General features: G+C 45.4%; 1 protein-coding gene across 7 annotated transcripts in view; it reads right to left on the bottom strand.

The window, feature by feature from the left end:
* NOL4L (nucleolar protein 4 like) overlaps nt 1-27,732 on the bottom strand; it is a 414,548-nt gene that overhangs the window by 4,447 nt on the left and 382,369 nt on the right. For all 7 annotated transcript variants that reach the window (XM_086932663.1, XM_086932661.1, XM_086932662.1 and 4 more), the window contains one exon: nt 22,983-23,181. In XM_086932663.1, the coding sequence (XP_086788789.1) occupies nt 22,983-23,181 (199 nt within the window). The remainder of the gene's footprint in view (nt 1-22,982; nt 23,182-27,732) is intronic.

The raw sequence follows: 27,732 nt of genomic DNA, 5'->3' as shown, positions 1-27,732 counted from the left end.
GCAGCAGCTGGAGCATCTGCACCACCACCACCACCACCACCAAGAGGACCATCACAACATTACATTGGTGGTCAAGAAGAGGAGGAGGAAGAAGAGGAGGAGGAGGGGAGAAGGTGGCTGCATGAAGACAATACCCCATACAAGCCAAGGCCGCACAGTGTATGGGAGTTTTTTTCTATCCCAGAGGGCAAGAAGTAAGTCAATGCGCCCAGGGTGACTTGCCTAATCTGTGGCATGGAACTTTCAAGGGGGAACCCAAACAAAAAATATTCTTTTGGTAATAATACCATGATTAGACACATGCAGCACAAGCATCCGAACAACTATCCTGCTGCAGAGATGAGAGAACTGGCCAGTAACCCTCCCCAATCTTCAACCACCACCTCGAAAAGAAAGCAACCCACTCCATCGGGACCAGAGACAAGGGAGACGATCCCTTGCATACAACCACGGTTTGGGGAATTCAGAATTACATGTATTTTTTGTGGTAAGGCCATCTCCTATGGTGAACAGAGCATAAAGCTCATCCTCCTTGCTGGTGACAACCACAATTGCCCCAAAAAACCCTAATTTTTTCCTTTTTTTCCCCTCCAGTTGAGCCATTTTCAATTCCCTGTTTTTTGTTTCTCCCCATAAAACAAGCGCTGGCGTTGCCAATAGGTCTCGCAGTAGGAAAGTTGGAGCTATTGGTTTTGTAAATGACAAAGCCCTTTATGTTTTTAAAATGAAAACAAAAATAAAAGGCATTGTTTTTGTAATAGTAATAGCTCAAACTCTTGTGAATGCGAGACCTATTGCATTGCAAATGCTTGTTTGTTTTTTGTTTTAATGCCTGCTTTGTTTGTCCTGTGCACCATAGCATTAGTGAGTACTTAAAAGATAATGAATATTATTGTTATCACAATACATTTCAGCATGCCATACCACTACAAAATACCTTCGTAAAATCTAGGGTATAACAAGCCTTTCCTGTAGTGTCGGGGAGCACATCACTTGACCCTTGATGGTGCTATAGGAGTTAATGTCTATGATGGCAGAGGCAACCAATGAAACGGGGGTAAAAAGTCCCTTAGAATAAAATCACTGGTTATAGGCAAAGAAATGCGACGAAGTGTCATTACCATATAGTTGCATATTGAGATGCTGAACTAAAATTAGATGGTGCTTTCAGGCAGGCTTGCAAGCTGGAAATGGGTTCCACTAAAAAATGAGCTATTGGCTTTGTAAATGAGAATGCCATTTATTTATGATTTGGTTTTTAAAAAATAAATAGAAAGGCATTGTCATTTATAATGCCAATAGGTTAAACATGCGTAGAGGCGAGACGTATTGCATTACAAATGTTTGCTTAGGGAGAAGGCAGAGTGAAGTCGAATTCATAGTGTGGCTAGAAGAGATGGAGTTCAGAAGAAAGCGCTATGGGCAGAACGACAGTAAGGGAGAGGTAAGAATGGCAAGAAGTAAAGTTAAGGCGAGACCTATTGCATTTTCAATGCTTGTTTACTGAGCCAGCGGAGCCGGCCCGAAATCCGATTTACTGGGACAGCGCCCTGGGTGATATGGAAAGATTGGCGTTTGTTGTGAGTGGGGGGGCGGGGGGGGGGGGGGTCCTGGAGGTGTGAGGAAGATGGGGTGGGGTTGGGGGCGGGGGGTTGATGGGGAGCTAACAATTACGAGGAAGTACCTTAAGGGTTAATTAAATGTATTTCCCGGCACCCAATGGAGACCAAGTAGGATGGACAAGCTGCTTTTTTGCATAACATTATGCCAGGCAGTTCCCTGTTGCGCCCCACGAATATCAGCGCCCCGGGCCCAGCTTCCTAAGGCCAGCCCAGCGAGCCAGTACTCTCCTGCTAAACCTTTTAGTTAAATATTGAAAGCTGCTGAAAAGGGTTGTACTTGCCTTTTCAAAGTACAGGGGTGCAGGACTCAGTGCCTGCATTTTAAGTTGTACACCAGGCGAGGAAGAGGTTTGTACCTGGCGCCCCTCACCCAAGCCGGCACCCCAACAAATCCAAGAGCAGTAAACCGCCGACGGCCGAATTATTTCAACGTACAAACATCTGCAGGGATTGTGCACAGCTACTGTGTGCCCTCCATGTCATGTGACCTCCTGCAGCTGTGACCTCAGGCTGTATAGTCAGCAGCACTTACTTTGCATGTGAATTGAAAACTGCAAGCCCCGGAGACTGTTTGCTAAGAGCCATGAGTGGCTGACGGGGTCACGTGACGGGTGCTAGGTTATTGTGCAGCGTGAGGAACCAATTATACATATATTTACAGTACTGCTGTTTTCCCCGCTTACAGTAAACAAGAACAAACACGTTTTGCTCTGTCCTTTTTTTGTTTTATATTCAATTTATCACCAAGGCACCAAAGAAACACAGATCCGAGCACTACACAGTATCTACTTCTCTTCAGCACTACTGCTGCATTTATGAACAGAAATATTACTACAAACTCCATGTGTGAACGCAACGAAAGATGGGTAAGTGCTGGGAGCAGCTCATGCATACGTTTACAACACTGTAAAGATGGAGCTAAAGGGAGAGAAGGTGAAGAAACAGTACTAGGAGGAGGAGAAAGAATTGAGCAGGCACGAGACAAAAGAGAAGAAGAGGGAAATGAGAGCGATGCAAAATGATTAAGCATAGAATAGGACACAAGAAAGATGAGGGAGGCAAGAGCGAAACTGTAAAAGGAGCGAACAAGCACAAAGATTTGAGAAAGAAATGAGAACAAGAAGAGAACATCGAAAGAAGCAGACAATCAGGAACAAGGAATATGACTGCAGTTTTGTATTTGAAGCATTGTTGTAACAATTACTTATTGTTACATCAATCCTGATGCATTTCTATCATAGCAAGTTATCTTGAAGACACAAAGGGTAAGAAAACAAGAGCGGCGGGAAACTGAAAGTACGGCCGACCAGCCATGAATAATTAGGGGAGGAGAAGCCACAGAGCGCACGCTGGGAGAAGCCCTTTGATGTGGTGGCGGCCGTGAAAAAATGCAATTAGAAGGAAGGGAGGGAGGCTGATGCGCGAGCTTGTTTTGTCACGTGATTCACATGAACTCGAAGAAAACCGCACAGAAAAAAGCCTTAGTTTGACGAGTATTTTGAGCACTTGAATTCTCTCCATTTTCCATTCCTGCGGAATGGAAAAGGCAAGACCTAAAAATATAAAATAGTTCATAAAAGCCAAAAAAAGTACAAAATGTTCAAAAAACATTAAAAAAAATAACAAAAAGAAGAAAAAAAACAGTTCTTTTTAGAACTACCTCCAATTTATAAAAAAATGCTACATTTTTCAAAAACTCTGTCATTCTTTTTTCCCCATGGTACGCTCCCCGGTGCGCGTACCGGGCGCTCCCCGCGCACAAATAAAAAAAACCCTTTTTTTTTTGCCCCGCGGGGCCATTTTATAGCCCCCACATCAAACCTAGGGGGTCAGGGAGGTCTACTCTGCACCCTTATGGTCATTTCCCCCTTTGTTTTTTCCACCTCTTGTGTCTCGATCCTACCGAGACACAAGATGGCGGCCGCTCCGGACTGTTTGGAATGTTGAAAGACACCCGAGAGCCAATCAGCTTTCCGCGCGCGAACTCGCGTAGCGCGCTGGTTAGCGCACCGGTGCGCGGCCATAGATATATATTTTTTTGAACCTAAATTACTCAAAATCCACTGGAGCACATATCTTGAGACATAGCAAAGGCACATCGGGCTACCAGTCCCTACAATTTTGCCAAGTTTGGTGGAAATCCATTCAGCCGTTCGGGCTAAAAGTGAGGTCGACCGCCCTATGGAAATTAACATGGGGAAAACACGTTTTGGGACCCCCCTTTTATCTCGGCCCCCGCTTCACGAATCCCCCCCAAACCTTCAGGGAAGGACTGGAGCGCCGCGAGGCAAATTTGAGGAAATTTTCAGGCAGATTCCTCAACCGGCGCCAAAGTTATTCACAATGGAATGTTGAGATTTTGCATGGAAAATAATCCTAACTATAACTACCTACTGGCGACCGCCAGTAGGTAATATATATATATATATATATATATATATATATATATATATATATATATATACAGACATCATGCAACAAAGTATTAATAATGTTACAATGCTGCATAAATACATTTGTGCTCAACATAGGCAGAAGAATTTTTTAAAAAAACAAACAGAGTAAGTATGTCAAAAGCGTCTAAGAAAGAGCATAGTGGAGGAGGGAGAACAGAGGCTCACCTTATTTAAAAAGATTGCGGAGAACATCTTGTCCCACTGACGTATCTGCGTCACTTGAAGCCTCCAAACAGTAGTGCTTTGTAAAAGTGTGTCTGCTGGACCAAGTTGCCGCTCTGCAGATCTGATGGAGAGGCACATAGGCAAAAAGAGCGGTAGATGAGGAGATTGCTCTCGTAGGATGCGCTCTCGGGGTTGTCTGCAAAGGTCTTCCCGCCTGTTGATGGCAAAGACAAATCGCAGCAAAAATCCAACGAGCTATGGTCTGCTTGGATAGAGAGTAACCTTGACGTAACCTCCTGTATGCCACAAACAGTTGGTCTGATTTACGAATTGCAGCAGTTCGTTGACGATAGAAATTGAGACATCGTCTGATGTCAAGGGAATGCAAGGCTCTTTCCGCAGGTGTTTGAGGATTTGGAAAGAATGTTTTCAAAATTATTGGTTCATTAAGGTGGAAGTCCGCAGGCACCTTAGGCATGAAACTGGGGTTGGTGCGCAGCACCACTGAATTAGAGGTGAATTGAATAAAAGGTGGCTTAATAGTGAATGGTTGAATGTCACCGACTCTCCTTGCTGATGTTAGAGCCAACAGCAAAGAAACTTTCCACGAAAGGAACTTTAAATCCACTCTATGAATAGGCTCAAAGGGGTGCTGCATAAGTTGTGCAAGCACCACATTTAGATGCCAGGATGGAGGTGGACGCCGAATAGGAGGAAACATCCGAAATAATCCCTTGAAGACCTGGTGGATTGGCACCACATGCAAAATCTCTTCCATTTAAGTTTATATGTCTTAATCGTAGCAGGCGCTCGAGCATTAGCTAAAACTTCCTGACAGTCGGCAGGAATATTTAGGTGTACGAATTCATGGTGTTGAGGAGCAAGGCTGCTAATCTCAAGGATGCTGGGTCCGGATGACAGATCTGTCCGTTCTGGATGGACAGAAGGTTCAGTATTGGTGGAAACTGAATAGGATCGCACTCTGAAAGGAGGAGAACCAGAATTGGCGAGGCCATCTGGGAGCAATGAGAATCAGGCGGCAAGGCTGTTTCTTCATCTTGTGGATAACTGTGGGAACCAACGGAATAGGAGGAAAGGCGTAGGCATATATTTGTGACCAATTCATCGAAAGTGCATTCCCACATGAGTCTTTGTGGGGAAGCCAGCTTGCAAAGTGTGGGCATTTGCGGTTCTGACTGGTCGCAAACAGGTCCAGATTGTGATCGCTCCATTCCCGAAACACTCAATTCAATGTTGGATGATGCAGCTCCCATTCGTGATTGGATATTGTTGACCTGCTGAGGGAATCCGCTAGGGCATTGGAGACCCCCGGAACATGAACAGCTGAAAGGTTGATCCTGTGACGTATCGCCCAGTCCCAGATCTCCTGGGCTTGTCCCTCCCTGCTTGTTCAAGTAATGCATACTCGTAGTGTTGTCTGTTCAAATTAGTACTGAAGCTCCCAGAATGACAGTTCGAAAGGACTTCAAGGCCGGCCAAGAAAATGGCTAGCAACTCCAGAAGGTTGATATGCCACTTCTTTTGTTGGACGTTCCACTTGCCATTGACCGTCATTCCCTGAAGGTGCCCCCCCACCATCCTTCGAGGGAAGCGTCCGTGGTGATGGTGAAATTTGGCACCTCTGCCAGGAATCCACATCCTTCCTGTACGTTCTTCACCTGAGTCCACCAGAGGAAGGCTTCTCACATCCGAGGAGTGATGCGAATGACATTGCCGAACGACCCTGAAATCTGCAACCATTGGAGGTTTAGCTCCTCTTGCAAAGGCCTCATTCTGAGACAGCAGTTGGGTATCAAGGGGATGCAGGAAGAAATCATCCCTAGGAAAGACATGACTAGTCGGACTGAAACTCACTCCTTTGATTGAAATACGCGAACTAGCTTGCAGATCTTGTGTTGTCTTTCTTTTGAGACACAGGCCTGAGTGAGCTGGGTGTCCAACGTGGCTCCCAAGAAGGTCTTTCTTTGTGGAAACAGGTGAGATTTGTTGAAGTTGATGGAGAGACCCAGCAACTGCAATAGTAATAGACATCACTGAACGTGTGCGCTTGCCATTGGAAAGGTGTGCGGCCACCAGAGCGAGGACCTTCGTGAACACACGGGGTGCTGACCGTAGTCCAAAAGGAAGGGCTCTGAACTGAAAGTCCCTGCCAGCCACTCTGAACAGTAAGAATTTCCTGTGTCTGCGGAGGATCGGCACATGAAAATAAGCGTCTTGGAGGTCGAGGGTGGCCATGTGATCCCCTGCCGAAAGGAGTTGGAGGATTTCTTGAAGTGTTAACATTCAGAAAGATAACTTTTTCAGGTATTTCTTGAGGGCGCGAAGGTCGAGAATGGGGCGCGACTCTCCCGACTTCTTTAGTATCAGGAAAAATCTTGAATAAATACCCGTTCCTTTTTGTAAAGGCGGGACCTTTTTGACTGCTCCTTTTCGAATCATCAGATTTATTTGGAAAAAAAGCTCCTTGAGATGAGCAGGAGGTAGGCCTTTGAGATGAGAGTTTGGGGGAATCTTTATGAACTCCAGAACATGGCCTCTGGCCACTATATCAAGAACCCACTTGTCTGTGGTAATTGCGGACCTACTCGAGTAGAATTGGGATATTTTTCCTCCAACTTTTGACTGGGGGGACGGCAGAAATGGCGGCAGGTGGTGGGTCTCATTGTTTTTTAGTTAAATCCCGTCCACGGTAGGAGGGCTTCCTTCTTGATTGCGAGTAGGACCTCGCTGCCCATATGTTTGCTGCCTGTAGGGCTGGTATCTTTGATTACCTTAAGAGGTTTGGTATGACCTTTGTTGGTTGTAACCTTCTCTATTGGAGAAGGATCCGCGCCCTTTAGCACCTTGAAAGGACAACATGCGAAATTGAAGGCTACCAAGAGATATTGCCGTCTCTGTGTCTTTTTTAATAGCCTGAAGGGCCTCATCGACATGCTGGCCAAATAGTAACTCCCCATCAAACGGCATGTCAATAATTTTTGCTTGGACCTCTCGGCGAAAAGATGTAGATTTCAGCCAACCTTGTCTCCTTAGCACTGCTGCACCCGCTAACTGTCTGAATCCTGTGGATGCAACATCCACTGCTGCGTAAACTATTTCCGCAGAGGTACACTCTCCTTCATGTAAGATCATCAAGGCCTCGGAATTGGAAGGTTCTGGCAGCTTGTTAACGTAGGGGGAGATGTCTGACCACATCTGCCTGTCATATCTCCCTAAAATGGCTAGGGAATTTGAGGCACGGACAGACGTCGCTGCCATAGTGGAAACTTTCTTCCCAATCGAATCCAGCCGTCTGCCATCTCTGTCTGGTGGAGCTGTTACAGGCGAAGAGGGGTTCCTGGCCCGTCTCTGCGCCGCTTGGGCGATGACCGAATCAGCTTTTAGCTGACCTATGAGGTATGCAGGTGAGCTGCTTGGTGCCTTATATTTATTGTCTGATCGAGGCAAGACTGCAGGAAGAGAATTAGGTGCTGTCATGATCTGTAACCCTTCCTTCCAGATGAAGTCTATGATGGGAATGGTCTGTATTGGTCTTCGTGGTTGATCTTTAATATCATAGAGAAAGCAATCGTCCTTCTTTGTGTCCATTGGTATGAGAAACCTTTTTGTCGCCCTCTCCATTAAGAGATGAAAACCTCCGATATCTACTGGAGGAGAGTCAACCGGAGCTGGAGTTGATGGTGATGGCGTCTGAATTTGGTATTCGTCCAACTCCGAAAGAACAGAACTGTCATTCACTTCTCCCTCTTCCCTGTCTTCGTCCGTGGTGTTGGCATCATGGGAATGATGAGATGGTACTGGAGAAGGTGGTCTAGAAGATCTTAAAGAAGATACAGAAGCCTGAGGCATGGGCGATGCTGGAATAGACTCTGCTGATTCAGATGGAGGAAAACGGCGATAATAGTCGTTCAACATGTATTGTAAGTTATTGAGCAGGGCCAAAGGCATTTGTGCTGTGGGTACCATGACAGGAGCTGGAGCTACAGACTCAGGGAACAGTTCTTCCTCTTGGTCTTTGTCTTGATACTTAATAAGCAATTCTGACGGACCTCTAGCAGTGCGGAATCTGTCGTCCTCTTCGGATTCCTCTTCGTCCTCCTCAGAATCCAGCAATGGCTCAGGCAACTTCAATGGGAAGAGAGCGTCCAATGAAGAGCCACGACTTTCTAGCAAGGAAGCTGCGGTCGTAGTCAGGGCAGAAGAGGCAGTAGCCGTTGTCGCAGACCAAACTTGACAGAAGATGCTTCGAAAAGCGGGCCGTCAACGATATCGCCGTCGATGGGGTTGGCGTCAGTAAAGTGACCGTCGACGAGGCCTCGTCGATGACGAGGCAATTTTCGTCGACGAAGAGTCAGTCTTCGCCAACGAGTTAGTCTTCGATAACGAAGTGACCGTCTACGAGGTAGTTTTCGCTGACGAAGCGATCGTCGACGAGGCAGTCATCAACGGGATCTTCTTAACTTTCGCCGTCGACAGAGCGCTGACGATAGATGAAATCTCCTTTGTCGGCGAGATGGGTCTAACAGCAACAGAGACCAGCATCGACGGATATGAAGCTGATGAAATGATCATCTTGGGCCTCGGCGACGAGAAGGTAACTGTCAGCGTAGAAGTAGCGTCGACGATGATAATCGTCGACAGATGAGCTGTTGACAACAAAGCTTTTTTCTGAGGGAAATCTTTTTCAGGAAGTCTTTTTGACGCCAAACACTTTCCAGATTTTCTCGGGGGAATAGCAGGCTTAGATTTTGAAGTTGGAGAAGCCATTTTTGAAGAAGAAGAAGAAGAAGAAGAAGAAGAAGAAGGCAAGCTAGAACCCTTAGATGGTTGAACGTTTCTCGACACCTTAGCCCCAGGAGAAGATAAATCTTCCTCAGCCATCCTCTACCTAGAGGATATAGATGAACCAGAGGCCACACTTCCCACCTCAGATAAGGGGTTATCCTGATCTTTAATCTTCTGTAGCCACAGAAGTAGGCACCCTTCTCTATCTCTGAGGGTCTTCTGAGTGAAGGTCCTGCAAATTTTACATTCTCTCACCGCATGATCTGGATAAAGGCAGTAAATGCACTTCTTGTGGGGATCTTCTGAAAACAGCCGGAGATTCCCACAAGATTCACAGGGTCTAAAGAGAGATATCTTAGAAGATGACATTCTGAAGAGAAGAAAAAATCCAGAGAAATAGTGAAGTACTGAGCAGAGCTCAGGGAGACTCCCTTCACACGACGTGCGGTAGAAAATTTGAGAGCCTGAGCCTCTGGGGAGAACATTCTGGTGGGTGCTGTCAAATGATTGGCTGCAGTTTGGACTATATATAATGACTATGATAGTCACAGGTGTGGAGGTTTTTTCCTTACTTCCTGGTTTTATGTTACCAAGGTTTTTGGGTGATTCTGGCATAATTATTGCTTTTTTATGTACAGTGGGACTCCCACTCCGATGACAGGGAAAATTCAGGCATGTGAATTTATGAAAGACACCCCAATACTGGAGAATGGCTGTTATTCACACGTTTCTGGCAGAAACAGCTGTCTCTATCTTGTACCCCCCTGTTTGTTTAGATAATACATTGGGGTCTTATTGTCGGTGTGGTCTAAAAGAGAGATTGTCTTTGATGATGGCCAAAAAGACTTGAGGGGTAGGAGGGCAGGAAGCCTATGTGGTATGTTAACTCCTTTATGACAACATACCCCAGACTTCAAGGTGATCTCCATTCAACTAGGGAAGCCTCTGTGACCATTTGTTTTGGGATGCCCCTATGAAACAGGATGTTTGAGAGCTTGTTCTTACCTTGGCATCCCTTTAAGAGGGACTAGATTGCTGCCTGAGAAAGAGTCAGTTTGTCTTTCCAGTTGATGGAGTGCTGACTCTATTGGTCTCTGGGCACTGAGGCATAGGTCTCCTGCAGATGTGAAGTACTAGGGGTATGCATAATGTCATGAGGCATGGAACCCGTGAGAATTGGCATGCCAAAGATTGTGTGGGTTTCTGCAGTGTGTGAGATTTCAGACAGATGTGAATCTCTACTAAGAAGGAAATACTCCTGACTTTTGAGTATGCCCTACATAATTTACTAAATTGCAGTGGATGTGGATTGAAGCGTGTAACATGATGGTCTAATTCAGGGGTCTCCAAACCGTCCCTGGACTGCCGGATCCATGCCAGATTTTTAAAATAACTACATGTATCTCAATGGGGATATGCACAAAATTTGTCATGGATCCGGCCCTCCAAGACCGGTTTGGAGACCCCTGGTCTAATTTATGGAAAATGTTGATGCCAGATGGCAATACTTTGGGGACTGTAGAGTAAAGACTTCAAAAGCCAGTTTTGGAGATATGGGTAAACAAATATATGTTCCTTCTCAGGTGAGTGGCTACTGCTGCCTTGCAGATAGAAAAAGTCCTGGGTTCCAATTTGAGCCCAACGGGAATGATCTTATGCTGTATACGATTGTGTCCTCCCATGAACCTCATGATGTTTCAATGCTCCTGGGATAATGGTATATGGAAATAAGCATTAAGGAGGTCCAGGATATTGGTTAATGGAAATAAGCATGCAGGTGGTCTATAGTGGCAGATGAAGTCCCTTCAATGGGTCTGAGGGCAGAGCTTATCCATTTGTTTATTGTTTTTAAATCCAGCAAATGTATAAATTTTTATTTGGACTTTTGTTGCAAACCACAAAGTGACGACAATATATACCCCCTGTTTTCTGGGAAGTTTAAGCCTTTACAGTTTAAATCATTTGTATTGATTTTATGTAGTGTAACAACAATACAGTATGAGCCACCTACAATCCTTGGCCGGTGGTACGTGAGGGAAGTTGAAACCTTTCCATGGCTTGTTCCGTTAAGAGGATGGCAACTTTACAATGCATTTGTCTTGGTGGTAGTGAGAGTATTTCTTTGGTGGAGTTGCTGGTGGAGCTGACTTGAATGTGAGAGAGTAGCCGCTTTGTATAACACTCAACACCCATCTGTATTCTGTGATAAGCTGTCACTCTGGAAGATTGTTTAAGGTGCTTCACCCTACTAGAGAGGTCAAAGACAGAAGAGAGGAGTCACTGTTTTCACCAGCCAAAGAGATTCCCTGCAACTGAAGATTATCTCCTCTCCCCCTGTTGGTACACCCTTGTTGGAATCTCTTTGTTGAGGCTGGTACTGCAACCACTAAGGTGTTTGAACCCTCTGTTAGCAGTCGCGCTTCTCCTGAGAATTATACTGGTGCTTCCTGGTCCCTTTCCTCTTTTCTATCCCCCTACTGCTTTCATTGTTTTAGCTTCTGTATTCTTGTGAGGCATTTCACCATCAGCGTTTTAGCTAAGGTGCTTCCTGAAAATGGCAAATTCAGAATTTGCTGTAGGGTTTCTAGCTTCAAACCTCCAAGATGCACCTAGGACTATCTCCTCCTGGTAAGAACATGACAATATCTGTGGGCAGCCATATCTGCTTAATCCACTGCAGATATGATGATCTGGTGCGAGACCATCATGCCTTGATTATGGATTCTTCACAATCTGCTTGTATGTCTGAGGGCAAGTTTTCAACAAACTGCTGCGGGGAATCCCATGGCAAGCAGTCGTACCTGCCGTCATCACTGAGACATCACTGAGACATCAGAAGTACCACATACTTTTCTCCCTGCTGAGACTAGTTTCTAGCTCAATTGCATCTTGGGAGAAAAGGTATACACCTCTTTATTTATGATTGCCTGTACTCTAGGAGCCGGGGTTTCTCCAGTCTTAAAGTTGTAATGCAATGTAGAATGGGGGGTTGCACTTAGGGAATTTGCAGGAGGTGATGTACGATGAATCAGTGGCACAGTAGCCGGGGGCACAGATTGGATCCAAGAAAAGAGTTTGATACAGCCACAACTGGTGGATGACTAGATTCCTGAATATTCAGAATCTAAGGATTCTAGAATGTGCCTGAGCTTTTAACTTCTTCAGCCATTTTGATCACACTTTTAGAGGAGATGATCTTTGCTTCAATATTGAAATATGGACCCAGGCCCAGCGGAGGCATAAGGAGTCTGTTCTCCTCGCCCACCTAAGCCTCCAACACTGTTCCAAATATTTTCACTCCAGGCCAATTAGCATGACCATCCCGCGGACTCTTAGGGTCTTTGTTAAGAAGGTTAGGCAATGTTTGCACTTGTTAGGAAGATGTGAAACCGGCAGGCATATAAAGCATAGGCTGTTTGGTCCCGTAGAAACCTTTTCCCACAGGAAAGACTAGTCACAACTAGTGAAGGTATTTTTGAGAAATATTTTTCTGGTTGGCATTTTTCTTTGGTTTTAAACCAATTCCAGAGATGTTGAGTGGCACAGACAAAATGGTGTTTGGAAAAGAAATGTTTTAAAGACAACATAACCTTAAAGGCTGAGCTCACTGTCGTTGCCACAGGAGCCGTAAAACATATGAACGGACATTACTGTAACTGATGGAAATGACGGGATACATTATGGGATTTCTTAAAGAAGCTGTGCCGGCGTCAGCCTTGCTGTACCACTATCCTCCCTGGGACATGAGGGTCCTTAGATCCATTGCTACTCTCCGGAAGGGGTCCTGCGGCTATTAATGAAGCGTGTTCCTGCATATTCTGGGGCTGTGACCGCCGGGCTGTGTGTACAATCCTCACTCGCTCTCTTTTGAGTGAAAATCTGTATTGGTCTGAACAGACACTGCATCAGTGCACTACAAACCGAAAACAAAGAGATATGAAAAGTGTCTCACGAGGTCCAAACACTATAATAATGTGACTGACGAAGAGCCTGATTTGCAAAACCGCTGCATTTTTGCTGCGCCTACCGAAACTTCCAGTTGGAGTTCGTCTTAAATGTTACGACGCCCTTTGACGTGTTACTTAGTCAGACGCAGAGTCCTATGACGTGGTATTCAGCCATACGCAGAGCCTCTAGGATATCAATAACGTCAAAATAAAAGGTCAAGACCAGTTCACTCTTAACATTCCCAGATTTGTTGTTTCTGAATTCGTTACTCGACTGTGAACACTACTGAAACCAAACTTTTATGAACACGTCATTAAGACACATTTGTAGTGGCTCTCCAGCAGGGGCGGATTGGCACTGCGGGCACTCGGGCATGGGCCAAAGGGCCGGTTTCTCAGTGCCCTCTGTGGGCAGGTTTATTGTTCCCCTTTCCCAGTCCACAGAGAGCACTGACAGGGAAAGGAAAGCAGCTTTGCTGGGCGGCCGCTCAGCGATGATCATCTGTGGCCTCCCCTTGACCCCCTGCCCTGCCAAGCAATCACGCTGATGGTGTCTGTAAAACATGTGAGACTCGGGGACCCTATCACAATGTGCAGGGGGTGCTTTGCAAATCACACCTTTATAACCCTTGCTTGAGCCCACATCCGGGGACTCCAACATTTCTGTCAGCCGTAAGAAACCAAAGAAAGGCCTCCTTAAAGAGACTGTCCCCACACACACCTTGACATCACCGCCCCCTTCTGGAAGAGTCAGCAGTGACTCGGAGTAAGTCTCCCCGCCCCCCCAACATGGGCCAGCTTCTTGTCAGTCACCTGCGTCTCTCCGTTTGTTTTCAATGGCGGCCCCACTTCATAGCTTTGCAGCAAAGCTCCTTAAGGCTTCATGTGAGCGCTAAAAAACAAATAAATATCCAGCGCTGTGGTGATAAGAGTGAAGTATAGTGGCCTGAAAACAATCGCAGGGCTTCTATATTCAAGAAGACCTGAGTACATTTATTCTGTTTTCTAATTGGCAACAGGAGATGTAAGCCAGAACTTTTCAAATGCATTGTACTCATGTGAACAGCTTTTTTTTTTACAGGCAGCTTCTGTGTGCACCTGGCCGATGACCAGTGTGCACACATCAGAGAACCCTTCCATGTGCACACGTAAAGTTTATTGTATGTTCATTTCACAGTATTATTCTAAGTGCATACAAGTGCTGTGTTTTATATACATGCGGCAGACGCCTTCTGTGAGTCCCGGACGTATGTCAATGTGCACATTTCACAGATCACTTCATTGTAGGCGTCTGGGGTGATTGTGTGCCAGAATCGGCCTCCCTGGGAGCCAGGTGTTGCTCAGACCTTTGAGCCATTGTTACCTCGGCCCCCCTGGGGCCCATGCAGCCCAGAAACAGTGTTTGCATTAACATCTCACCCACATCCCTTCTCATTCAGGGCATAGTGGGCGAGGAAGAATGGGTCTCGCTGTGGGGGCCAGGTGATGTTGGGAACTCCCACCATCTTCCCCCTAGCCTCCCCCCACTCCCATGGATGGCCCAGCAGCTGTGTTTTTTGCTTTATCCCCTTTCCTGCCAGGCCATTGCCCTGAGGCAGTGAAGGGCTGGGAAGGGCTCAGTAATTTTTAAATAGCTGGGGCCTCGCTGTTTTTCAGGTGCTCCTGCGCTGGCGGGCTGGAGAATGATATTTTAAGAGAAAGGAGCCTCGCTGTTTTCAGGTGCTCCTGCGCTGGAGGGCAGGGGTATAATTTTGTAGTAGAAAGGGGCCTCACTGTTTTTCAGGTGCTCCTGCGCTGGAGGGCTGGGGTATAATTTTTTTGTAGAAAGGGGCCTCGCTGTTTTTCAGGTGCTCCTGCGCTGGAGGGCAGGGGAATAATTTTGTAGTAGAAAGGGACCTCGCTGTTTTTCAGTTGCTCAGCTTGTAGGACATTGTCACCATGGCCCTATGTCCTTTCAAAGAACAATATCCTCCCTCTTACATTCCTTGTGTGTTTCATAAAAGGGCACACCCTCAAATGTGGGCCACGCACTGTGAATGTGAGCCGCGCCCTGTGAATGTGAGCCACTACCCGTGAATGTGGGCCGCGCCCCGCGAATGTGGGCCACGCCCCGCGAATGTGGGCCACGCCCCGCAAATGTGGGCCAAACCACGCGAATGTGGGCCACGCCATTCGAATGTGGGCCACGCCACTCGAATGTGGGCCACTTTTTTCGTCAGTGCCCGGGCCAATTTGTGATCCCAATCCGACCCAGCGTCTGATGAACTGACATCTTTGTATAATATCCTATAATAAGGACAACACTGCCCTCTAATGGCGGATAATTTAGTTGCAGGAAGCACAGATCTGACAACAACCATATTTGTATTTACACAAAAAGATTTTTGCTAAGGAGGTGCTTTGAGTTCACGGCTCTAGTCTAGTTTCTGACAATCCCCCCTTCTTCTGGGAATGCAAAGTCCGCCCGCGTGAAATAAAGCATGTTCTCACAGACACAGAATGAGCAATAAACCCCTGGATACGCCTGGCCCCAAGTTATTAAGTAGCATAAAAGACACCCTAGAATGGTCACCTTCCTGCACAAAAAAAATAATTAACAGCGTTTTTTTAGAAAGAGCAAAAAAAGAGAATAAAAGTATTTCTCCTCATTGTGTCGCTCCTATGCCTCCCCCTCGGGTAGCATAGAATTCGGACGCATGCCTAGGTTTACAACACTTTGTAAATCTGTGAATGTATCAGGTTCCATGTATGTTGCGCGAGAACATCCACAGCAACACCCATAGAACGCCCCTTTCAGGCACAGTAATGCTTGAAAGGAGCCCATATTTACAAGGCCATGAAAAGTCACGCAGGGTGACTTTACGTGGCCTTGTAAATATGGGCAGGTTCACTGTGCCGCTGGCGTGTCAAAAAGACACACTTACGGCGCAATGGGCTTGTAAATAAGCCCCTTAGGTTCTAGAAATCCCAGCTGATCTTACATGACATTATTTTCTTTTAAGTTACTTGTTTCCTTAAGATTTATTCTAGAAACAACAGGTTTTCAAGTTTTGAAGGCTGTTCAAGATAAAATTGACATCTTTTTCCTTCTTATTTAGTAAAATATTTACGACTTGTAAAGGTCAGAATTTGGAAATGACTAGATGTAACTAAAGCTTTTAAAATCTATTTTAAGAGACATTAAGAGTGCACAATTAACAAGCATTGGAAATGCAATAGGTCTCGCATTAGAAAAGTTGTAGCTATTGGTCTTGTAAATCTAATAATTTTTCAAGTTATGTTTATATAATAGCAAATGTATTATTTTTGTTATTGTAAATGCCAATATTTATAAAATTTTCAAATGTGACACCTATAGCATTATTTAACATTTTTTTGTGTCATTTGTAATAAAGCTTGAAACATTGAGAGAACAAATTAGAACAAGTGATGCTATGGTGGTGCTGGTAATGCTGTGGTGGTGCTGAGTGATGCCGTGGTTGCGCTGAGTGATGCTGTGGTGACGCTGAGTGATGCTGTGGTGGCGCTGAGTGATGCTGTGGTTTTCTGTGATGAGTAAGAGGCCGTTGTTTTTTTCTTAGCAGGGATGTTGCTCATGCAGTTGGGGAAGTTTGCATTGGCGGTGCTGGTTGAGTCGGTAAGGGAGAAGGTGAGCTGTGTGTTATCAGCGTGGGATACTGTGTTGATGCTGTGGGCTCTGATGATGCCCGCAAGGGGCGTCATGTAGACGTTGAAGAGTGTTGGGCTAAGCGACGATCCTTTAGGGACTACGCAGATGATTTACTGGGTTCTGAGGTGTATGGAGGAGTTCTAAACCATTGAGTTCTGCCCATGAGGAAGGAGGATATTCACTTGAGGGCTGGTCCGCAGATAGCCTAGTGCTTAAGCTTTCTGATGAGTGACTTTTGGGACACCGCATCGAAAGTTACAAAGAGGTCGAGGAGAAAGAGTGCGGCCACTTCTCAGTCTAGAATGCTTCTGATGTCATTGGTAGCCGCAATGAGGGCTGTCTCTGTGCTGCGGTTACTGCTCAAGACTGATTGAGAACGGTTTACTAGTTGATGGATTTCTAGGTAGTCTGCGAGTTGGGTATTGATGGCTTTCTCAGTGACTTTAGCTGGAAAGGATAGGGGCGAGGTGGGTCTGTAGCTGCTGAGGGTGTTGGGATCCGCTGTTGGTTACTTCAATAGGGTGTTGACTTCTGCATTTTCCCAGCATGACGGGAACATGGCACTGGTTATGGAGGTTTTGATAATAGGGGTGAGCATGGGAAAGATGGTTCTTCAAGGTTGTATATGAACTGTGGGCATGGTGCTGAGGGGCTCCTGAGTGGATGGTATTCATCAAAACTGTGATTTATTTGTTCAAGAGGAGCTTCCAGTTGCTTAGCTGCTGTATGGCGATGAAGGAGGTGTCATTCTGGTCAAGGGAGTTCATATCGGTATACTGTGGTTCTAATGTGTTGTATAGCTTAGGAATCTTCTGTTCAAAGAAGTTTGAGAGGTCGTTGGAGAGTGCTTGAGATGGTATGATGTAGTTTCAGCTGCAGGACTGGAGAACTCATTGACGATGGTGAAGAGTTCCTTGCCGTAGTTGGAGCTGGATTAGAGTATGAAAGTTAGGGCCTTTTTTTCCGTCTCACAGATGCTGGTGGTGGAGGTCGAGAGTGGCTTTGTATGTTAATCTTGTTGTGGTGTTTTTGTGGAATATATGACGTTATTCCGCGGGATAATATCCCGCATACCATTAGTCAGCATTTTTTATAACGCAAAAGCAATACAACGAAATACCATGATCCCGCAAACATTTACTCCCCATATGCCTTTACCACGCATGCCATCACAACGCAAAGGCATGCGTGGTGAAGGCATATACTTTGTAAAAGTACACATATATATATATATATATATATATACATACAAATATATTTTACTTACTTTAAAAATATTTATAATTATATTTCTTTATATATATTTAATATATATATATAAATATATATATATATATATATTTAAATTACCCTGTAAACCCTAAAAAATTATCCAACCCTGGTCCCTTTAAATACCCCTGCACCCTTAAACAATAACCCATCCTGACCCTAAAAATACCCCTGTACCCCAAAACCCAAACCTACCCCTGAACCCTAAAATACCCCTGTACCCCAAAACCCAAGCTAGCCCTGAACCCTAAAAATACCCCTGTACCCCAAAACCCAAACACAGCCCTGCACCCTAAAAGTACCCCTGTACCCCAAACCCCAACCTAGCCCTGAACCCTAAAAATACTCCTGTACCCCAAAATCCAAACTTAGCCCTAAACCCTAAAAATACCCCTGTACCCCAAAACCCAAACCTATCCCTGAACCCTAAAAATACCCCTGTACCCCAAAACCCAAACCTATCCCTGAACCCTAAAAATACCCCTGTACCCCAAAACCCAAACCTATCCCTGAACCCTAAAAAATACCCCTGTACCCCAAAACTATCCCTGGTCCCTTAAAAAAAACCCTGTACCCCAAAACCCAAACCTATCCCTGAACCCTAAAAATACCCCTGTACCCCAACCTCCAAACCTCGCCCAGAACCCTAAAAATACCCCTGTACCCCAAAACCTATCCCTGAACCCTAAAAATACCCCTGTACCCCAAAACCCAAACCTATCCCTGAACCCTAAAAATACCCCTGTACCCCAAAACCAAAACCTAGCCCTGAACTCTAAAAATACCCATGTACCCCAAACCTTTCCTTGAACCCTAAAAATACCCCTGTACCCCAAACCTATCCCTGAACCCTAAAAATACCCCTGTACCCCTAAAACATATACCCCAACACCCCCAAACACACCCTTAAAATACTCTTGAACCCCTAAAACATATACTCCAACACCCCCAAACTAAAACCATATACTTACCTTCCACTTAAATATTAAAAACATATGCTTTTACCATTCATGCTTTTACAACGAATTTGGTTGTAAAAGCATACGTGGTAAAAGCATATAAGATATAATGGCATGCGTTTTAAATTTTGCGGACTGATGGTACTTTCGTTATAATGGTATGTGGACTGAAGGTATGCGGAATGAAAGTTGTGGTATGAAGGTGTTGAACCGTTTTTGTCAAGTCTCCATTTTCTCTCACGTTGTTTGCAATGCTACGACGTCCTGAGGTCATTCATGTATCAGCTGGATCGTTTGTTGCTTTTGTAGGTCTAGTTTTTGGTGGGAGCAGTGCGGTTGGCATAGTCCAGTTGGCGATTCATTTATTAAAGTGCTTGGTGTTGATATCGAGGTTGCCGGTGTGCGAGTTCTTGTAAGGTCTTGATCCAGTTTTCTTCAGACATTTTGCCCCATAGTTTTTTGATGGTGTTTTGGGTTTTTCTGGTGGAGTGGCTTGGTGGGCAGGTATCATGAAATACATGATTTAGTTGATAGGGTCATGGGTGTGGTCTGCTGTGTGGGTTGGCCGTTGGATGAGCTTGGTGAGTCCAAGGTTGCTGAGGCTGCCAAGGAGGGCCATGTAGTTAGTGTCTGTGCTGTTTTCCAGGTGGAAATTGAGGTAAAGAGGAGGATGTAGTTGGTTGATCTGATGGAGAGCGAAGCAATGAAGTCAGCGATTGGTTGCAAAATTTCACCCAGCATTGTAGTCTATTAGTAGTTTGAAGTGGAACTCTTCCATGAGGTTGGTGTCCGAGTCCGTGGAGGTAGTCCAGTCAATCATGGTTTTGTAGATGATTGTGAGTCCCTTGCCTGGTTTGTGGGTACCGTCCTGGTGTATGATTTTGTAGGCGAGTGGGGTGACAACGGTCATGTCCCGATAGGAGGCTGGGTTAAGCCAAGTTTCAGTCAGGAAGAGGGGGGGTCGCTGTGTTACTGTTGAGGAGGTCCCAGATTTCGGTGGAGTGCTTTCCTGGGATCGGACGTTGAGGAGCATGGCCGACAGTTGGCGCTAGTTAGTGGCATACGGCGGTTGTTTGGGGATGGTGGTGTCGACGTATGAGGTGTCGCAGGTAAAATCGCTATGGGTGCAGGAGAATGGTTCAACTGTGGTGCTGGGAGACACACGGCAGCCACGTGTTTGCCAGTGTGTTGTTGAGGTTGCGAAGGATGGGAGAGGAGTAGTGGCGGTGTTTGTTGGCTCTGGTGGCGATTGTGGCATTGCACGGGATGGTTGTGGGGCCAGGGTTCCTGGCGTGGTTTGGGCAAGGATGTGCGCAGACGAGCTTGCCTTTGGCATGCCCGCTGAGCACGGTTGCGCTGCGGCCTCCATTAAGTAGGTCCTGGGGTGGGTGGGGCTTATGTTGGCGGTAAGAACTGCGAGCGGGAAAAACCCAGGAGGGAAAAATGGGTCAGTGGCGGTGTTGCTTGGTCAAAAGGCAGCAACTGGATCAGGTTGGAACAAGCTGGAACTGGGGGCCACTGACAAGTGGCAAACTAGATGTTCAGGTGCAAATGCTCTGCTCACATATTTAAAGGGCTTCCCACAACTCTAAACAGTGCGACAGAACCACAACTTTAGTGAGGTAGGAGCATTGTCGATTTACTGCAGTGTTTGTGCACCCCCTGTGGATCTTATTTAGAGTTTGGCGGATGTGAGGCTTCAGCCAAAATATGGCTGATGTTCCGTTCACGTTATTTAGAGCAAATTATGGCCCTATGAACTCTAACTAGAGTAGAAAGGATATTTGCAACTTTTGATAGATGTATGGCATCCCCTAAACTGGAAAACTTGAAATTTGGCTCCTAAGGACATATGTATGAAACATTTTTGCCATTGCAAACGGCCCAATTTACAAAATCGGGCCGATTGCGACGGCAAAAATGTTTTTCCAAATGTACAAACATCCAAACTATGATTCCCCAGAATCGCAGTTTAGGTGTAGCAATCTCTATTTGGAAGGGGCGTGTTTAGGGCTTCCTTTCCAAATAATCCAGGGTTGTGTATCCAGGTTTTGTGCAAAACCTTGATATTTTAACACCAACTCAACATTGGTGGTAAGGCATTCGCAAATTGGAAGGGTTCCCATGGGACTACTTTCCCTTTGTGAATGTTGGAAAAGCCCATGGACCACTGCCTGCTCTCAAAAAATAAAAACAAATCACTTAATTTTTATTGTCAAACCGCATCTAAATTTTCTTTAAAGAAAACAGGTTGCATTTTAAAAACAAAAAATAACCTTTATTTAAAGGAAATCAAAGACCTGGAGGTCTGCTGACCTCAGCAAGCCACCATCCCTGTGATGACAGGCATTCCTAATGGGCCGCAAACTGCAACCTACCTCATGAATACTCATGAGGTAGGTTGATTTGCGACCCACTAGGAATCGCAAGTATGAAACGAAAAGTTTCATACATACGGAATAGCAATTTCCAAATAGTTATTAGGATAAAATCACTATTCCTGCTCTTTGTACATCTGGCCCAAAGTCTTTAAGATAACCTGCTGTAAAATGTTCTTTAGATGAGATCTGTAGAACATTCCATAGCACTTAGAAGAGCGAGATTGACGAGATGAGGTTGGAGTCAAGGAATAGACGGAACCGCCCACCCTCAGGCTTCTGTGTTTAGAATTCTAAGCTTTACAAATGCTGTCCAACTGCAGGACATTTGAAATGTACTAACAAACTTGGGAAATAAGAATAACAATCTGTGGTTTACAGGAGGTAGTGTATACACATTTCACCAATTACTGTCACACAGAGCTCATCAATAGCTACCTACAGAGGGATTTATAGTATTCGGTATTCCTCGTAAATTTCTGACTGCAAGCAAGATACTTCAATGAAGAATACATTTTTAAAGTGTTTATTTTTTTTAATATAGTTGTTTTTGCTAAGTGACCCCTTTTTGGGTGGTCACACCCAGTTTTTCATTTTTTGGGGCTCTAACCAACTGGTAATCTTGAACTCTAACACTAGGTCCCTGCTATTCAGTGCCCAGTGCATGAGCTCGGGCCACTAAAACATGTCAAAATTATCTTAAAACCTGATAGGCACATTTAACTTTCCTATAAGGCAATAGTATAGGATGCTTAAATACACCCATGGTATGGAAAGTTAAATGCCACATGTGGACTGCAGCATCTATTGTGCCATCCACTACAGTTGTAGTAAAAACATGGTTTCAGGCCTTGGGCATTGACAAGACAAAATCACCCTGTTGACAATGAAAAGTTGATTTTAAATATAAAAAAAGTCATCCGTAAGCGCACATTGCTGCCCACATATATATTTTGATGATTTTCGTTATGTAACCTCAGTATTTTTATTGATATTTTGGACGCAATACATTTGTTCTATGATATTTTTGTTCCCGATATATTGTCATACAGGTGATGAAATGTTTTGTATGAGCTCTTGTGTGAATTAAAATTAGAATTCAATAGTTGCTTAGGACTGATATCCTAAAGCTCCTAATCGAAATTAAAACTAGGCATGCTGGATAGCGTGAAAAGGCAAAAAAGAAAAAACTCAAATGAAAAGAATTTGTAAACTCAACAGAGAAAAACAAAGACCATATAAAAAAACATGCAATGTCCACATTTTCCTACAACATCTGTCTTTTATTGAAATTCTAGGTGTCACACTCAGACATGCTGAGGAGTTTGTCATCACACTCGGTGATGTATGTCAGTGCTGTCTGTGGGGTGGGGGGGGGGGGGCAGTATTTGACTGAGTGTCAGTACACTGAACTTTGTAGCAATCCTGAAGAGGCTGATGGCCATTTGGAGAATGACAGTGAAAGATGCTTTCGCCATGAACAGTGACATGGGCAGTGTTGGGCGGATTGCTCACACATTGTGTAGATAGTGTAGATGAACTGCATGCACACTGTTTACCTGGGAGGTGTGAGGTAAATGTGGATAAGTTTCCTTCACAATGTAAGGTGTGTCACTGTGCTGGAGTAAGTGATAGACTAGTTTCCAAGCTTAAGAAGTATTGCTCTGATACACAGTATGTCAAACAAATGCCGCTTGCTTTGTTTCTTACCATTACTGTGGTTTCCTGTTTGGAGTGTGGCAGGAGCCGGCAGGGCGCCTCCCAGAGACCCGTAGCCACGATAACTGTAGTTCAAGCTACCATTGATGTAGACTGGATCCTGGGTGTAAGACGATGCTGGCAATGTGAAGGAGTGAGTAAGAGCTGCAGGGTCACGGGGGAGTGGTTTGTCCAGCGTGATGGCATCATCCTGCATCAAAGAAAATATGGTTACTTCTGCAGAGGTGGCCCCAAAGCCCAGCACTAGATGGTAGGAGTATGCAGTGCAAGTGCATCTAAAGATACACATGCCATGAACATATGATTACTTCTACAGATGTGCACCCACATATCCTTAGTAAGACTGATGGGGGAGCAGTGGGCACCACAAATAGAAAAAGATTGCTTTATCCCAGTGTCAAGGACCTCCAGTATATATCACCATTGTACTAGCGCCCCTTAAAACATCCCATTTCTCAGAACAGCAGCATCCGACTCGACAGCAGGGGCTTCTTCACACCTTGGGCCAGTACCGTTGCCAGTTCTGTCAAAAAGGATAACGTGTTCTATACCTATTCTCTCAATAGAGGTAACATCTGTGGTCAAGAATGGAAGTGGTAGCCTCTCATCCATCAAGAGATCCCACTAGCACACTACCACCATGGTGACTTGATCAGGCCAGTCGTCACATGGAATTAACCGTACACCAGTAGAGGTGATACACTAAGATTTCAGTTCTTACCACTCTTACATTTGCCAGGTTAGGTTAGCCCAGTGGACACTAATCTAGGGATAGGACTCTGATGCTTCTCTCCCACATTCTTCAAATAAATCTGAGCATCACTACCTAGGGGTAAAACTTCGCCTCTAGTCTCCCCCCACATCCGCAACACCCTTTCATAGCTACCTCAGAACTATGTCGCCCTCATATCCTTCTGTATATTGTATTCAGCTACCTCTGATTAGTTTTGTCAGCATATCCTACTGTCGTTCCTATACTTCTGTTATATACTGTTACTTTATATTTTTATTTACCCAATATGTATCTTGTATAATTTGCTGCGGTGCTATTTTTGCGAAGTGCTCTGATGCCTTCGGGCCTAGCTCACATTATCGTCCACAGACTCAACTGTTTATGGTACACTTCTCTTATTTATTTTGTCTATGCATTTCATTTACTACATTTGTAACTTATGTAACCTCTACTGTTTTAACTCTGTGAAGCACTTTGATGCCTTCAGGTCAAATTTGCGATGTACAAAACTCAATAAATAAAAATAAAATAAATAAAAACTTTCTGTGCAGGGGCACACTACTCCTTTTCTCTAAATTGTTATTCTGACTTTTTGCTCTCTTTTTCAGCGAGTGTAGCTTATGTCACAATGTGCCGGGTTTAAGCCATGTTAGTCCCTTCCCCACCCATTTTTGTGACTTATTTGGGGAACGGTGAACGGTGAACGGATTCGCAAATGTGCTCTGAATGCTACTGTCTTAAAGTCGACCCTCTGGAAGCTATTGGCAATCAAGGCTGGGCGTAGTTTGTATTAAGCTACAGTAATCTCGTGCAGAACTCCTGTAGTTCACAGATGCATTCCATTAACTAAGCTTATGCAATTGCGTACTTTTTGAGGCAACTGGCATATGTTTGGCTAATTCTGCTGAATGTATTTGTTGCAGAGTAGAGAGGCAGCACTTGTGTCAAGCGTGCAACATTTGCATCTGTCAGGTTTTGAACTTTGATAGTCAGCTACGTTTTTTGTCGTGAACAAACAATAAAAAACCAAACCTTGTAACAAAAACACTGCGAACTACCGATTTTTGCACAAGGACAATATTTATGCTAGATACTCATAACACGCCAAATAAATAAAACTAGGAAACTTTGACCAGCATTGCAGGCGACACTGGATTTCGTCACAAGGAAAAGGAGTCAAACTTTTACTATGGGAGCTCAGTATCCGAGTACAATCCTGAGCACCTTCTCTGCCACAGAGGCAATGAGATACACCAACCTGGCACCTTACAGTCTAGAGGTCACTCTATAAGCAAGGGTGTGAATAACCCCAGATGAAGTTCAATAATATAAAATATTACCATATTTCCACTGGTACATGACATTTTGTCAAAGCGTCATACAGTTGTCAAGGTCCAGGAATGAGTCACTGGATAACTTGGGTGTTCTTTGGGGAACAAATACTCTCTGGCTAAGGATACTCATCTAAAGCTGTTATTGCACATTGAGAGTGAGATATAATTGTTCCTTCTGGGCATACAGCTACTGAATCACAGCACCATTAGGTTAAAACATTGTCACTCCTTCGGACATGTCAAGGAGTAGAGCTCTTGTTGTGGGCACCTTCAGCTGCAGTACCAGCCTTACAAGACGCATCCAACCTCTGCCTCTGCCAACACCTTCTCTACTCCAGTTGGCGCAGGAGATTTTGGGAAGTAAAAGACTGTTAGTTCAATAAGGGAGAAACCTCAACTTAGGAACAAGCAAAAATTGAACCGACGAACAAGGTACTTAACTTCAGCAACGCCTTATCTGGTAGAGACTCTCTATAGCTGCAGATTATTTACCTTCGAAATATCTCCAGACATCAGACTGGATCCAGAAACTTTTCGTTAGAGTACCCCAGCATGCCGATAGGTGACGTTGTTTGTCCATGCCGGAAATTACATATGCGGTACCTATATAGGCGCCACCGCAGCATGCGGACAACAGTTTCTTTTTGGGACTTTCTGCTCCAAGAGTGCAGAGCCACAAAGAACACTGACCACTTGTCTGGAAAACTAGGACCGTGAAAGGGGAAAGTCCTATCCTTAGCAATTTATTCGCAGAGCTGGGAGAAGGTGTGGGTCAGTATGGAATCTGCGGCTAGATAGAGTCTCTACCAGATAAGGTGTTACAGAAGGTAAGACTTCTAGCTGCAAATTCCTTACCTTAGAACAGATACCCAAGCAATACCTGCCTGGAGGTGGGTCTGCAAAATAATTTCCTACTAATAAGTCCTGCAGGACGAAGTGCCCATCCCAACAGACCTGACTGTCCAGGCAGTAATGCTTTGTGAACGAATGTAGAGAAGACCACGGTGCTGCCTAGCAGATATCCAGGATCCTGAACTCCACATGCTGATGCAGTGGGTGCAGCCATAGCTCTGGTGGTATGAGCGTGCAAACCCTCAGGGGGTCGCTTCCGGGCAAATGCACAGCAGGTCTTAATGCAGAGCACGAACCATCGGGAGATGGTCCGCTTCTTTATGGTCTTTCCCTTCTTTTCTCCAACATACCCTATGAAGAGCTGGTCATCCACCTGGAACTCTCTTGTGCAGTCAAGGTAGTATGACACCGCTCTTTTTGGGCCCAGTTGGTGAAGTCGCTCCTCTTCCTTAAGAGGGATCTGGGAGAGCATAAATGATAGGCAGGGTGATGAACAGACCTACATGGAAAAGAGTGACAACTTTCGGGAGAAAGGAAGCTCTCTTATGAAGAACCAGCTTGTCTGGGTAGATGTTCAGGGAAGGAGGCTTGAATGACAAAGACAGAGTGTTAAAGGTAGGGTGGGTGATGGACTGGCCTACATGGAAAGGAGTGACAACACTCGGCAGGAAGGAAGCTCTAGAACGAAGAACCAGCTTGTCTGGGTAGATGTTCAGGTAAGGAGGCTTAAATGACAAATAATGGAGCTCAGTGACCCTTAGGGCAGATGTTATTGTCACCAGGAAGGGAATCTTGATGGTAAGGAGCCTGAGGGACATATTGAAGAACCCATTGGTCTGATGTTATAGACCTTCAGTGGGGCAGGTGATGGTGTATCCTGCCTCCGAATGGGTGTCCATGATGGGAATAGGGGACACTAAAGGGGTTTGGAGGCTGTGACTGCTGGGGGCGTGGTGGACTCGCCTGACCTCTGGCTGCACTGACCCACGGGGTATGCGGGGACTGCGTCCTTGGCCATGCAGAGGCTGGGAAGCTTGTGCGCTGTGCTGGCTGGGTGGGTAAAGGCATGGCTAGAAGCCCCTTCTGTGGCCACGAAAGGAGTGAAGGTGGACTGGGGTGGCAAGTGGTCATGGAAAGGCCCAAGGACCTCGCTGTAGCCCTGCTGTCCTTGAAGCGCTCCAGCGCTGAGTCTACCTTGTTAACGAAGAAATGAAAGTCATCAAAGGGCCCGTCCATAAGAGATGATTGGACATTCCCAGAAAAGCCAGTCGTTCTCAACCAGGTGTGGCACCATAAGGCCAAAGCAGATGAAATCGCTCTGCCTAGAGAGCTCTGCTCTCCCATCAGCAACAGCTTGGGAAATTATGGCCCGGGCCTCCACCGGAACCATGTGCAGCACCTACACAACCGAATCCCATAGTGCATGGGAGTAATGGCCCAAAAGGCACTAAATGTTCATGGATCACAGTGCCATGCTGGTGGAACAAAACATTTTCTTGCCTCAGATGTCCAGCCTCTTGGATTCCCTACACTTGGGGTGGTAGGGATCGCGTCAGGATTTACACAGGAAGTAGAGGCTTGGAGGACCAAGCTCTCCTGGGTAAGGTGTTGCAAGAGGAAGTGGGGGTCCCATGGGGCGGACAATTGTCCTGTTCACAGGAGTTCCTGTGCTGGGATTGGACAAGTCCTACGTAGGATGTTTGTGAGGGCTTCTTTAAATGGGAGAAGCGGTTTTGAGGGGGTCACTCCCTGCTGAAGTATTTCTGTCAAGGCATTAGTCTTGACTGTCCCTAAGGGTAGGCTAAGATCCAGGCCCTCTGTC

This window comes from Lissotriton vulgaris, chromosome 7 (assembly GCF_964263255.1).
Source record: "Lissotriton vulgaris chromosome 7, aLisVul1.2, whole genome shotgun sequence".
Taxonomy (NCBI): Eukaryota; Metazoa; Chordata; class Amphibia; order Caudata; family Salamandridae; genus Lissotriton; species Lissotriton vulgaris.
Note: the sequence above shows the minus strand (reverse complement) of the source record. Positions and strands in the feature narration are given on the sequence as shown.